The sequence below is a fragment of the Cebus imitator genome, unplaced genomic scaffold (assembly GCF_001604975.1).
Source record: "Cebus imitator isolate Cc_AM_T3 unplaced genomic scaffold, Cebus_imitator-1.0 Scaffold32, whole genome shotgun sequence".
Lineage (NCBI taxonomy): Eukaryota > Metazoa > Chordata > Mammalia > Primates > Cebidae > Cebus > Cebus imitator.
The window spans coordinates 3,009,186-3,024,361 of record NW_016107347.1 but is presented as its reverse complement, the minus strand read 5'-3'; the positions used below and the strand labels follow the sequence as shown (position 1 = coordinate 3,024,361).

The 15,176-nt window shown below is 47.4% G+C and overlaps 1 protein-coding gene across 1 annotated transcript; it reads left to right on the top strand.

Annotated features, from left to right (window-relative positions):
- Positions 1 to 525: 525 nt before the first annotated feature.
- On the top strand, positions 526 to 14,444 carry CD2 (CD2 molecule). The gene is made up of 5 exons (XM_017524186.2): positions 526 to 709; positions 845 to 1,165; positions 6,014 to 6,247; positions 10,055 to 10,177; positions 13,701 to 14,444. Exons 1-5 carry the CDS (start codon positions 649 to 651, stop codon positions 14,018 to 14,020), a joined length of 1,059 nt encoding a protein of 352 aa, XP_017379675.1. The 5' UTR covers positions 526 to 648; the 3' UTR covers positions 14,021 to 14,444.
- The last annotated feature ends 732 nt before the right edge of the window (positions 14,445 to 15,176 follow it).

Below are 15,176 nucleotides of genomic sequence, written 5' to 3'. Positions count from 1 at the left end.
ATGTATGCCAAACATAGGATTTCGGGATTGCAAGCATTTACAGCTAATGCTCAATTTCTTTTTATTTTAATCACAAAAATGATTTTAGAACATGAAAAATGTCTTTGGAGAAACAGAAAAAAAAATCAATTTTCTAATCATTCTAAGGGTATACATTTTTCAATATTTATAATCATATAGGATAAATATTTGCATTCTGTTATTGGCTTTGAACATTTACCTATTTTCCTATGTGGCGTTTTAGAGTCAGTATACCTAAGTGGATAAAAGACTGTGTGGCTGAATTTGGCTTCTTTTTTTCAAAAAAGTGATCCTGAATGATCTACGTAGTCTCTCCGTTCCTTTTCTCTTTCACTGGGATGAGAAAACTCGTCCTTCCCAATTTTTTTGTGTGGGGATTAAAATGTGTTAAGAAAACACATGCTCATAAGAAAACACATACTCATCTGCTTAGGCAAAGGAGCACGTCAGAAGGGCTGGCTTGTGTGTGCGCTCTCTTTCTCTGTGTATGTGTACATGCTCTATGTTACTGTAAAACGTGTAAAGAGAGGCACGTGGTTAAGTTCTCGGGGTGTGGACTTCACCAGTCTCACTTCAGTTCCTTTTGCATGAAGAGCTCAGAATCAAAAGAGGAAACTAACCCCTAAGATGAGCCTTCCATGTAAAATTGTAGCCAGCTTCCTTCTGATTTTCAACATTTCTTCCAAAGGTAAGTTGATGCTTGGGTCTCCATTGTCACTGTTAGAAGCTTCTTCAGAGATCCTGAAGTAGGCATAAGGATCAAAGAAGTCCCAGCATAGCTTTTTCTGGAAGCGAATCTCAGTAATTCTTTTGCTTTTTATAGGTGCAATCTCCAAAGATGTTAGGAATGCCTTGGAAGTCTGGGGTGCTTTGGGTCAAGACATCAACTTGGACATTCCTGATTTTCAAATGAGTACTGATATTGACGATATAAAATGGGAAAAAGGTTCAGGCAAGAAAAAGATTGCACAATTCAGAAAAAAGAAGTTTACTTTTGAGGAAAAAGATGCATATAAGCTATTAGAAAATGGAACTCTGAAAATCAAGCATCTAAAGATGGATGATCAGAATACGTACAAGGTATCAATATACGATTCAGAAGGAAAAAGTGTGTTGGAAGAAACGTTTGATTTGAAGATTTTAGGTAAGTGTTCATTCCTTAAATTGCTTTATTTTAGTATGAGTGCTATTTGGCAAGTTGGAAAATAGCATTTATAATATTCCTCAGCACTGACCTCTGCCTCCAGGGGGGCTGTACAGGAAATCAGACGTGCATCTCCTGCCGCAGTGGTCCAGTGTGGGAACGGGATCCACACATCTGATAGACCCTCAAGCCTACCTGCCTACAACTCTCTCTTCAGGTGGTTACAGGAGGGTGGGGCTGGGTGAAAAACCTGGATTAACGTGGCATTAATCAGGAGGGGGACAGGTGAGCAGAGGGAAGAGGCAACTGTTCCAGTGGTTGATGACGGGACAACCTAAAAGTGGGGTGGGAAGAAGAGGCTGACTGGAGAGCAGCGGGCCTTTCACCAAGAGAGCTCATTTTAAGCCAGGGTCCCCTGAAGGAGGAGTTATATGGCAGAAGAAGGCTGGAAACAACATATTTAAGGATCAACAGCCCTTGTTTTGGATCTGCTTGTCAGAGTGATCCAAGGTGGTAGGTGAGTTTTGCTGCTATGTGTAGAAGATGCACAAGGCGTGGCTTGGGATGTCTCTGCATGTACTGGTCGGGCAGGAGTGGGTATTGAGGATGGGGTGAGGGAGACTAGCTTGAAAGCTGCTGCTGCAATCCAAGTGGAGTGAGAACCAATTAAATCAGAATTTTTTGGCTTCAATAAGTTCTAAATCTCCCTGGGGGATTCTAATGAGCAAAGTTAATCACCACTGGCCTAGACCAAAGGATGCCTGTCAAACAGGAAGAATGGGGATGAGAAGGGTCAGGCTTAGAGAAAGGATGGACAGGTGGCTTGGGCAAGGGAGAGAAGGAAGAGAAAGTGGAACCGAAATGCCGCTCAGCTTGAAAGCCCAGGGGATGCTGAGCAGGCAGTGATCATTTTCCTATGTTTAGTAGAGATGGGTTTCACCATGTTGGCCAGGCTAGTCTCGAACTCCTGGCCTCAAGTGATCCACCTACCTCGGCCTCCCAAAGCGCTGAGATCACAGGCATAAGCCATCTGAACCAGCTGAAATATTACATTATTTATATATGTGCATATAAGTAGAAAATATCTGACAAAGATATATATCAAAATATTAGTCATTGTTGACTGAGTAGCAGCATTGTGGGTAATTTTTAATCTGCTTTAAACTTTTAAAAATATTTTATCAACTTGTACAATGACTGAAGTTGAAAACCCACAGACGCTGGGCAGGGAGTGATAAGAGAGGAAAAGAGGAAGCTGCCCTTGGCTGGGGGACAAAGACATGAACCCCAGCATGAGCACCGGCCAGCCATTCCATGAGCAAAGAAGCAGTTCTCCGACTCACATGGAAAATGTTGCCAGAAGCAGGGCCCCCTCCTCCTTCCTCTCTCTCTCCAGCCCCATCTTCAGCACCTGGGCCTACCAGCAATCCCAGATATTGTCAGATGACCCACTCCAGCAATCCCAGACACCGTGAGCCCCGCTGCAGTCACAGCTTTCCATACCCTAGTCCTGCACCCTTGAATGGAGAGCACCTTGTAGAAATGCAGTGTGCCTGAGCATGGCGCTGAAGGGGGCCTCTGATTCTGGGCTCTGGAAACCATGGATCTCGGGACTCCAAACAGCACAAGTTGAGTGTCCTGTTTGGAGTGTGAGCCCTCCGAGGGGACCATGCTGGTGCTTTCACATTTGGGTCGCATTTAGCATTGCAGTGGAAATAATGGCTACCAGCTAGGGGTCAGGTGCTTGCTTACATGCTCTTATTTGAAGCTCCCAACGATGCTGAGACGTACTTGTTATTATCTTCTCTTTATGGATAAGAAAACAGAGACCTAGTGAGAAGCAGCTTGTCCAACGTCTCATTGCTTGACAGGAGCAAAGTCAGGATTCAAACTCAGAGGGCTTTTTGGCAAGGATGGTGACCTTTTCTCTTTTTCTGAATGGCTTCATTGAAATAATCCACATACTGTTCAATTTGTCCATATACTAAAATAGCCTTTATTATATTCAGAGTTTTGCAATCATCACCAAAATCAACATTTTCATTGCTCCAAAAAGAAGCCCTTCACCCTTTAGCCGAAAGACAGCGATTTGCTGCTGTGTGTGTGCACGCCAGTGTCATACAACGTCTTAATTCAACTTGCAGCTGGTCACCGTTACCAGACTTAAGGTCACCATGGCCTTGGGAAAATTCCCTGTCTGCTCTGAGTCTGATTTCCCAATGCCAACTTCAAGGGATATTCAATGTGACAATGTGGTCACAAGTGCCCTGCAGTGCCTGGGGCACAAGACCTGTTTCCTCAGTGCTAATGTCCTCCCACACCTGTTCGTCTCTCCAAACTTCTCTCTCCTTTTTTTTTTTTTTGAAAGAGAGTCTTGCACTATTGCTCAGGCTGGAGATGGGCACGATCTCAGCTCACTGCAGCCTCTGTCCCCTGGGTTCAAGCGATACTCCTGCCTCAGCCTCTCAAGTAGCTGAGGTTACAGGCATCTACCACCATGTCTGGCTGATTTTTGTATTTTTAGTAGAGACGGGGTTTCGCCATGCTGGTCAGACTGGTCTCAAACTCCTGACCTCAGGGAATTTGCCTACCTCAGCCTCCCAAAGTGTTGGGGTTAAAGGTGTGAGCCACGACACCCGGCCTTCCCAAACTTCTCAAACTTCTGTAGTTGTAACTGCCTTTCCTTCATGAGGGGGCTGCGGCTGTGGGCTGAAGAGGTAGTGGAGGGCCCCTTAGAAGCAGATGCTAGTAGAGAAGGGGTTAATCCCAGCCACTCAGAATTAAGGAGTTCTCATCCATGGAAGGCCTTAGGTTGGACCAATTCTAAGACGCTGTCTTAGTGAATATATACAGAGGTACCACTCCACAAGGCTGCCGGTCACTGTGTTGTTCATGTTAGTGAAATACAGGAACAGTCGCAGTGAGAAACTTATTCATCAAATTAAGAATGCATCCTTTAAAAAGATGGAGATATGCATTTGTTGCTGTTCATTAAGAAAAGAATTTCATAATATAATTTCACAGTAAAGGGGAAAAGGCAGACTGTAAGCTCACATAAACTCATTTTAATTTTTAAAATATTACATATATATGGGGAGGGGTCTCTCTTTGTCATCCAGTCTAGAGTGCAGCGGCATAATCTTGGCTCACTGCAGCCTCCACCTCCTGGGTTCAAGTGATTCCCATGCCTCAGCTTCCTGAGTAGTTGGGATTACAGGCGTGTGCCAACACACCTGATTCATTTTTGTATTTTTAGTAGAGATGAATTTCTCCATGTTGGCCAGGTTAGTCTCAAACTCCTGACCTCAAGTGATCCGCCCACCTCAGCCTCCCAAAGTGCTGGGATTACAAATGTCAGCCACCTCACCCCACTAAAATATCATATAATTTATGTATGTACATATAAATAGAAAATATCTGATACAGATATAGGTGAAAATGTTATTCATTATTGACTTTGAGTAATGGCATTGTGGGTAATTTTTAATCTACTTTAAACTTTTGAAAATATTTTATCAACTTGTACAATGATTGGATGTTATTGTTATAAGCAGAAAAAGAATATTTCCATTTTGAAGAGATAGGTAAACTCCGTGACGCCACCCCTAGACTATGTACTAACTCTGCTGCTGAATGTTGATACTTGCCATTTTCTTTCTTCTGGGTAACACAGAATCTTGGGATGAGAAGAAAACTTTTATTTAATTTCTGCATGCCTATATATAGTGAGACAGAAATGAAGTTTGGCTGGGATTGTCCATGGGGAAGATCAGAGTGGGAGGGAATCATTGGAAAATAAGCTGTCCATCTGTATTACGAACAGAGAGAAACTGAGAGGGAAAAGTGGCAAGTCTGGGGAAACAAAGTAAAGAATAAGAAAAAGAACAGAAGAGGAGGAAAAGAAGGTCACACAGCTAGGAAGCGATGGGGCTAGGACGTGGACCTGAGCCGTCTAACACCAAGGCTAGGCATTTTACTTTAATGGTGCAGTCTTTAAATTTTAGCATGTCGGAAGAGGAGAGGCAAGAAGTTTGTGATTATTGAATGCATGAGCGACCACTCCTAATGTCACTGCCTGACATTTGCCCAGAGCTTTGCCACATGTTGCCTCTTTTCTGACAGGCGGGGGCATGCTTTTCTATCCTTTTCTGATGCTCTGAGGAGGGTCAGCGTAGACCCAGTGAGCAGCTGAGCAGCTCTGGGCTGGGAAAAGGTGGAACCAAGTGTCTGGTTCCCAGGCAGGTGCTCTTTTTTCCCCAGAGCTTTGAGGTCCTTGGACACTCATACACCCACAGGTACCTACCTGGCCCTCTGCTCCGGGAACTTGATGGGGGCAGAGGTAACCAAGGTCCCTGGCCACATGTCAGTGTGACAGTTCCTTTAGGATGGGGTCCCTGGCTACTTTAAAAGCATTGCCCTCCTCAAACTCCAGGGACAGCTTCTTACCCGTACTCCCAAGCCCTAACTGCCGTGTTTTAGTTGGTGCCTCAAGTCCACCCACGGAACCTCTCAAAGCCTTGAGCATTTTGCCTGTAAATGGGAAGAAGAACATCAGCCTTTCTGCTAGGAGGTGCTATCAATATGTGAAAGCATTTTAAGGTACAAGACAGCACATAAACATTACATGTGCTACACTATTTTGTGGCATAATGTATCTATGGACTTCATCAGAAATCATTTTTTTTCTGAATGCTCTTTGTAAATAAAATAAAATTTGCAAAAGTTGCTAGAGGTCTTTGAAATTGTTCCCTTGTCCCTAACTGACTCCATCCCCCACTGTATAAATAGATATGCTTATTAAAATCAGCAAATTGTCTAACTTGAACTGGATCTTTATTTTCTTTTCAGAGAGAGTCTCAAAACCAGTTATCTCCTGGACTTGTGTCAACAAAATCCTGACCTGTAAGGTAATGAATGGAACCGACCCTGAATTAAACCTGTATCAAAATGGGAGCAATCTCTCAAAAGGTTCTCAGAGGGTCATCACATACAAGTGGACCCCCAGGCTGAGTAGGAAATTCAACTGCACAGCAAGCAACAAAGTCAGCGAGGAATACCGTGTGGTGGATGTCAGCTGTCCAGGTGCGTGACGGGTGCCGGTCAGGCCCTTGGTAGGCAGAGGCACACGGCTCCAGGTCACAGGTGCTCCTGCTGGGAGGCAGCCTTGGCTCAGGATGAGGCGTAAAAACATCTTCCTGCAAATCTTCAAGGGAAGCCTCAGGGGAGGTGGTGTTCTATGGGTACCCATCCTGGGAGTCCTCCCACTGAATACAATTTGACAACAAGCAATTTTAAAGATCCTCTTCTGGGAGAAAGAATTGCAAAATGGAAGAAGAAGGAGCTATAGAGAGTATGTCAGGCAAAGCCCCGTTTTCCAGAGAGGGGAACTGACTTGGCCAGGGTCCCTCGGCTAGTCAGTTACATGATTCCAACCACCCCCTTAAAGATGGTCAGTGGTCAGTGCCTCCTATCAGGAGTAAAGGGAGGAAGAATGCAGAAAACCTGGGAGGTAGGGGCACGGGGGAATGGAGCCCTCGAGGCCAAAGAAGACTGTGGATACAGTCCTGGCACACCGCAGGACAGTAAGGCTTGGGGACTAGCTCCAGAAAGTCTCAAAGCTCCAAGAACACAATGGATCCCCAGTGTCCCAGCTTGACATGACCGCCAGAAGTAATTCTGAGAGGTGACCTGCTATAGTGCCCAAGCTCTCACCTGGGAGCAGAGGTCTGGACTTCTAGTTTGGGTCTGCCCAAATTTAGCCAGAGGACCTTGACAGAGTTTTTTCCCCTCTCTAGGCTTCAGTTCCCTGGCCCACGAAGAAAATAAGCTCCATGTTCACAGACTATCTATCAGATGAGTAGGCACTTGGATCCACTTCCAAGTTCATTCATGTGGGCCATTGGGCTGCCTCACAATATGGCAGCTAGCTTCCTTCGGAGCACTCTAAAAAAGAGCAGGAATAAGTGCTCAGGACAAAAGCCATGGTCTTTTTATAACTTAATCTCAGGAGTAATATCCCAATCATGTCTGCTGTTTTCTTTTCATTAGAAGCAAGTTAGTAAGTCGAGCCCACATTCAGAGGGGATTGTACATAGGTGAGAATACCAGGAAGCAGGGGTCATTGAAGGCATTCGAGAGTCTGCCAATCACCAACTTGACCAGCATTACTTCACCCCCTGTTTTCCCACCAGTCATGCCCCCACATCCCCCCATCACTAAGGCACAGTGAGTTAAGTTGCCTCTCCTTGATTTCACAACTTTTTTTTCCCTTTCAAGAAGCCTCCCGCCTTTTTTTTTTGAGACAGGGTTTTGCTCTGTTGCTCAGGCTGGAGTGCAGTAGTGTGATCGTAGCTCACTGCAGCCTCGACCTCCCAGGCTCAAGCAATCCTCTCACCTCAGCTTCCCCAGTAGCTGAGGCTACAGGTGTATGCCACCACACCCAGCTAATTTTTAAATCTTTTGTAGATAAGGTTTCACTATGTTGCCCAGGCTGGTCTCGAACTCCTGTGCTGAAACTATCCTCCAACCTCAGCCCCCCAAAGTGCTGGGATTATAGGCATGAGTCGCTGCAGTGGCCTCGGGATATCTTTGTTTAGAGTTGCCAGACATAGCAAATAAAATTACAGTCTAAGTATGTTTCAAATATTGCTTGGCACATAAGCTAGAAATCATTCATTGTTTATCTGAAATTCAAATTTAAGTGGGTGTTTTGCATTTTATCTGGAAACTCTACTTTTCATGTTTATTTTAACTGGAGCCCACGTGTATAAAAACGTGTGTGTATTAGGGATGGGAGGAGGGAGAGAGGGAGGACCTTGGGAGCAGCCAAGGTTTGAAGGCGGAACACGTCCCGTATCCTGTGGTGCAGAGCAGCAGCTGGTTGGGAGAAGGACCACTAAGGAGATGGGAAGAATACCTGGGGAGAGATCGGGGTGGAGGGGCTGCTCTTAAAGGCCCCAAAAGGGGTTTGGACATTTTATTCTAAAGGGAGCACTTATCAGACTAGAACAATTTGGCTCAGATCAGGTGAGTGTTTACATACTTAAAACCAAAATACTAGGAGGAAGGAACAGATTCAGATGCATAAAAATACTTTATCACATAAACTCGTGGACATGTGATCACCAAGAGAAACTGTAGGAAGACAGTATGCCTGGGTTTAGGCACTGCGAGGACGTATTTTTGACTGACAGTGCCACAGCTGCTTCTGAAACATGAGAAACGTTCCCCACCAAGAGCACCACCAGGTGTTTGTCCAAGAGTACCCTGGACAAATGAGAACAGGCTGTGTAGGGCATTGCCTACATTCCTGCATATGCCCAAGATAAAGTTGTGGCCACCCTACCCAACGACTCAGAGAGATGATGGAACTGGTGGCTTCGTGACTTAGCCATGTGCTTCCCAAAGCATTTCAGGCCTGCCCGGCCCCACCCTGGGTCAGATCTGAGAAGTTCTCAAGCTCAGCAGGAAGTGGCCTCTGGTATCTCCTGCCCCTCCTCCAAGCCAGCAGGGCCGAAAGGGCCCTGAATCCTTTATTAACCCAATTTCAATGGTTTAAGATTATGCCTCCTTCTCTGGTGGAGGCCTCTTCATCAGTAGAACTTAGAGAGGTTGTGTAACTGACTGGCAAAGAATGGGTCAGAGAGAGACTCGAGGAAAGAAAGCCAAGATGAACATGCCACCGCAGTTTGATGATCTGCTAAACTTGGTTTCTGAGCCTCTGGCTTGCTCCTCGGGGCCCATCCTGGGCTTCATCTATGACAGCGTCTCCCTAGGATTATTTCTTTTTTTGCCTGGAGAAGCATTTCTTTTGTGATGCTGGGCCAAGTTCCAGTTTGCTCTTCAGATGACCGTGTCCGCTGACCCCAGCCCCACTGCCGCTTCTCTAACTGCTATTGACGCACAAAGGGCAGACAGCCCAGCACCCCTCCTGGGAAACAGCTCCCAGCAACACCAGTGCAAAGAACACTAGTAAGAGGAAGACCTCGCATGTGTATTGTTTTACAGTTTACAAAGCACTTTCACATCCTTTATCTGATTGACTTCCAACAGCCAGCTGTGATGTAGGTTTCATTTTTCTCCACTTTACAAAGAAGGAAAGAGGCTCAGAGAGGTGAAGGAACTCTCCAAAGTTCACACAGCTCTTGCCTAGAAAAGCCTGCACCAAACCCATTTCCCTTAACATTGAAGTCATTGTTTTCCTCATTGCATGACAGCGACCGAAGGTCTGGCAACTGACGACTAAATCTGCCGCTGTTACTAACACGCTGTGCACCCGGGTTTCTTCTATGGCTCCAGGGAAACTCTGCAATGTGGTGCTGGCCGTGAGATCAGAGTGCGGGGCTGGACAAGGGAAATATTTACGCTGAGTGTTTGGAAACTGCCTGGTTGAGAGGGTGAGAAAGAATCACGGTACAGGAAGGGAGCCAGGGATGAGAGCAGGATCAGCAGTACAGAAACACCGAGACAAGGGGCTGCTTAAGGGGACTGCACAGGAACAGGTATCACGTGGCTTCGGGCAACTCATCCTCCCTCTCGGGGCCTCATCTTTGAAATTAGAGGTTGCACTAGAGTATCTCTAAGATCCTCAGATCTAAAACTCCGTGATGTTCTCCATGACGGGGCAGTGGGCAGGCCTTGGTGTGTGAATAGCGTAGTTCTAGTTCCCGAGACAGTTTCCCAAGGAGCCTGCAGAGGGAGTTTCCCCAGGACCTTGGGCCCTTCCAGCGCTAACACCACTCACCACCCTCTGTGAGCATGGGAGCTATGGGGTGAAAGGTCCCACCGAGCTCCTTTATCTGCTTGATGCAGGAGGCGGCATCCTTGGCCAGAGCAATGGCCTCTCTGTCTGAACCCCTCCCGGTCATCCCATGTCTCTTCCTCTTGCAGAAAAACGTCTGGACATCTATCTCATCGTCGGCATTTGCGGAGGAGGCAGCCTCTTGATGGTCTTTGTGGCACTGCTCGTTTTCTACATCAGCAAAAGGAAAAAGCAGAGCAGGCGGAGAAATGGTAAGCTCCCCCTCTTTTGTCCCACCGCAGGCCCCAGCAAAATCCCCAGGAAACAGCTCATGGGGATGACACCTTGAATCTGCAGAGAAAATAATGGAAATAGGTAGTTTCGGAATGTCAGCGTTGTAGCCAGCGGTTATAGCTTGTGTCATTTTGTGGTTAGCTTGATTTTTGAAAAACAGATTCTTAGTAGTGACAATGTGGCAGCTTTGAGACACTGAATCCAGTTGGCCTCACTGGAATCCACCACCGAGGCCCACTTGGTGACAGGCTAGTGTCAACATCTTTTGAATGAGCCACACTTCTCTGCATAGATAGGTAGAAAGGTCAGCTCCAAAACACTGTTTCCAGGAATAAATGTCCTGTCTATGGGTGGCCCAAGGTGAGTTCAGGACCAAGCTCCTAGAAACACAGGGAAAATCATTCAGGTCATCTGGTACTCTCAGGAAAACAGCTATTCTAAAGCAAGGTGACTTGTCCCCTTTGCTAATTCTCTGTTCGAGGGATGTGTTAGGGTTGAGAGTGTTTCTCCTCGGATCAGGCCTGTCTGACAACCTATCAGCAATGAAAAGTTCATGCTCACAAGTGGGGAGCTGGCTCAGGGAGCATCCAGGCCACCCGAGGCAGAAAACTCCAGATAATGGCAAACCCGGGGTCACTGTGGGGGCACAGGTGGGGGTGTCAGCCATTGGCAGGACTTGCAGCCAGGGGAGCAGGGCCTGGGGTTCTCTGCAATTCACATTCACAGCAGAGCTTGGTCTCCCCTAGAACCAGCAGGCACAGCCACACCAGCTGCTTCCAGCACTGCCCAGGGAGCTGGTCAGAACCTCCCCAGCCCACCGTGGCCTGGGGCCATGTGTCCTCTGGATTTGGCTTCCTCACCTCAAACTTCTTCCTCAGTTCTCCTTCTGCCTCTCCTTCAGGCTGCGGTCCCTCAGCCCCATGTCCCATCATGCCACCGCCCCCAGCCCAGGCCCCGAAACATCTTCCTGGACCTAGCCCCATTCTTTCCACACCACGTCCCACACTCTCCACCACAGTGCAGGGGAATCGCCGGCAGGGCCCCTGGGCACGTCCGGCTTGTCCTCCTCTGTGCCCAGCTCTGGCTGTTCTCCATGTTGCTCTCCAGCAAACACCCCTTCTCCATTGCCCAATGGTCAGAGACCACATCTTCTTCCAAGGGGAACCTCACATGTCACTCCAGAGCAAGGCAATCTCTGCCATCACCAGGCTGAGAGACCAACATGATGGTTAGTTCATGCAGATAAAGAAGACATTCGTCTCTGTGTTTTGCATCCATTGGTGCATCCAGCTTTGAGAGTGATCTTAGGAGAGAGATAAAGACACAGATGAGGAAGCTCAAGTTCAATTATTCACCTTAAATCCTATGGCCAGAAGGCTGAGTCAGGCCTAGGCTGAGGCCAGGAGCCCCCAGCCCAGAATTTCAGGAAGATGACCTGCCTTTTCACAACCCTGAAAGTGGGTGTCTTCTTAAACTTCGTGCCCATCAGCCTCGCTTGCCTCAACCCAGTCCCATCTTGGGTTGAGTAACCAGGAAATGCAAATGAGGGAGAAGGATAATGAGCCTGGAGGAATTCCTGGGAGTGCACGTTTAGGTGCCAGCTGCAGCTGCTGGGGTGGGCAGGCTGAGGACCCACCGTCCTGCTCGAACCAGGCAGGGTACAAAGAGTCATAGCCAGCTTTGTCTGTCCAACCCTGCCTGTGGTCTCAGCCACATGGCTACAACCCATTCCTCCTACCAGAACCCATATGCCTCTGTCTACACTTTCTGGAGGCCCTGGGCTCTTCACGGAACTGACATTGTGATTTTCCGTTCTTGTTCGCCTCTTACTTGATTTTAGGCTTCCTGAGGACAATTTGTGTCTGAGTCACAATGACACTCAACACTTAGAAGATGAGGAATGAATGTTGGAAGGACAAATGAACAAAATGGTGGGAGGGCCAGGTGTGGTGGCTCACACCCATAACCTCAGCACTTTAGGAGGCCGAGGCAAGAGGATCATTTGAGCTCAGGAGTTTGGGACCAGCCTGGGCAATATAGTGAGACCTCATCTCTACTTAAAAAAAAAAAAAAAATTAGGCAGGTGTGATGGCGCATGCCTGTAGTCCCAGCTACTCAGGAAGCTGAGGTGGGAGAATCATTTCAGCCCAGAGGTCGAGAATGCAGTGAGATATGATCACATCACTGCACTCCAGTCTGGGCAACAGAGCAAGACCCTGTCTCAAAACAAAACACAACAAACAAAAAACAAAAATGGTAAATGGTGGGTGAACAGAGTAGTAAACCACTGGCCAGTGCAAGCTTACCACCTAGATGAGGAAGGGCCACCCACTCTCCATAGTTCAGAACTGGGGTCGGGGTCAGAGTCCTCTCCAGCCTCCTTGACATAACCTAAGTGACTGCAGGGCACGGAAGATGACGTAAAGGATGTGTTTTGTCCTTTCCTCTTTGTGCTTAGAGCACATGAGCCACTGAAGTATCAAAATCATATTGCCTGACTTTGACTCTGTACTCAAAGCCATCTGATGCTCACATTTCCTGTAGTCAGAGGAGGCCATCTGGTTTGGATCAACATCCGGAAGTTAGAGGGTGATGCTTAGAGAGGGCCTGTGCTTCCCCAGCCACGCATCTCCATAAAGATGGAGGAGGCCATTATTTCACCCCCGGGAGAAACTTCTCTTCCTACCTCCCTATGGAGCCGCTGCAAAGATGGCTTTGGGTGCAGGGACTGAAATACCTAACTTACAGCCTAAACAAGTCCAGAGGGGCCGGCAGGGCACTCCAGGCCTCTAGCAGCTGGGTACGCTCACAGATTCCCTGTGATTTTAAGAGTACAGGAAAAACTACATTGTGACTGGTTGTGGGCCTGCCTTCACAGACTTAAGTCATACAAAGCAGAAGATCCTGAAGGGTGAGGACAGGAGGAATTCTTTCCCTCCTAAGGCCAAGAGGACAGGTCATGGATTTCTGAGGAGCTAGCACATTTCTACAGACAAAAGGTCCCTTGCATGTATTCCAACTTCTTGCCAGAAGGTGGGTTGCATGACAGTAGAATTTGGGAAAGGCAGATCTAACACAGAAATGCCTCAGAAGGAATGTAGTTGCTAATATCCGCCATGACTGCACGTATCCCCTTCCCATGCCCTCTAACCACAGGGTTCTTGCTCTCAGGGAACAGTATCCAGGTCAGCACAGAGGCAGGGTTCCAGGTCTGAGTGCTCTCTCTGATCACGGGAGCCCCAGGCACAAAGCCCTCCACCCATGTGTCTTCTTCCTGCTGGTTCCTTGAGTTCTCTGAAGTCCTGGGCTCTCACTCTACCTTGTGGTGAGCACCTCTTTCTTTCCTACAAGCTTCAGAGTTCTCAGAGAGTAGGGGCAACTTCTGCTTCCTCATTGCATCCCCCAAAGCCGCTAGCATGGCACCTTGTACAGAAAGACACTCAATATTTCCACTGATTTCACCTGGCCAAGATGAACTCTATTGAGGTTTTGTTGTTGCAGATGAGGAGCTGGAGATAAGAGCGCACAGAGTCGCTAATGAAGAAAGGAGCCGGAAGCCCCACCAAATTCCAGCCTCAACCCCTCAAAATCCAGCAGCTTCCCAACATCCTCCTCCACCACCTGGCCATCGTTCCCAGGCACCTAGTCATCGTCCCCTGCCTCCTGGACACCGTGTTCAGCACCAGCCTCAGAAGAGGCCTCCTGCTCCGTCGGGCACACAAGTTCACCAGCAGAAGGGCCCACCTCTCCCCAGACCTCGAGTTCAGCCAAAACCTCCCCATGGGGCAGCAGAAAACTCAGTGTCCCCTTCCTCTAATTAAAAAAGATAGAAACTGTCTTTTCCAATAAAAAGCACTGTGGATTTCTGCACTTCCGATCGTGTTTTCTACGTGCAGAACATGGTCGCCTCCCGAGGCTGTGGGCCACACCCATCTCTGCATCTTCGAACTCAGCCATGTGGCCAACTTCTAGAGTCTTTGGTCTCCTCAGAGAGCTCCATCATACCAGTAAGGAGAAGCAATAAAAGTGTCATTGTGAGAATGGTAGATGACCGAGCACAGAAATCTTAGAGATGTCTTGTCCCCTCTCAGGTCATGTGCAGATGAGATCAGTCAAGTGATTGCTGTGTCTGGGTCTCGCTACAAGCAGTCTATCTGCTTGAGAGACTGTGGACTTTCTTATGTGCCCCGGCGGACACTTGCCCACTGTCCTGTGAGTAAAAGTGAAATAAAAGCTTTGATTAGACCCGCATCTGCTCATTGTGTGAGGCAGCCCAGTATCGAGGAGAGGAAGCTGCTGAATCAGAAAGAGCCTCTCTGGTGTGACAGCAGGATCAAATTCAACCAACTTAATCCAGCTGAGACCTCCTTAGTCCTCATTGGAATGACCAGAACGTTCTCCCTAGGTCTCAACTGCAAAGCCAGGTCCAGAAACCTATTTGTAGATTCCCAGAATGAATTGAGGCCTCCATGCACAAACATTAACAGGAGTCACCAGAAAATTTAACCTTTTGGGTCTTACTTCCTTGACTGTTCAGCCATGGTCGTAATGATCTGTACTGTCATCCTTGAAAACAGGGGAATCTATGGATGCTGGAGGTGTCATGAACTCATCAGATGACATACAAAAGGACAGGCTAAGAGACAACTCGGTTGAATCAAATCTTGATGTCTTAAATGACTGTAATTAAAAGGTCAGACCCCAACCCCACCTAGCAGTCATGCTAGCTGTAGTTTGGGGGAAGTGGGGAGAAAAAAATAGTTTTCAGTTAGAGTTCTAAAACAATAGGTGGTGAGAAGTCAACTGCTTTGAAATGTTGGTGCCATGTCTGTGGTCCTGTCTGCCCGCCTTCTCCTTGCCTTCTCAGACTTTCTAGACCTTGTTAAGCTCTGGCAGGAAGCTCTGAGGTCTAAACCACAAAAACTAAACATATTCAGGACTTCCTGTGACAGTTCACTGAGGATTGAACTACTTTTT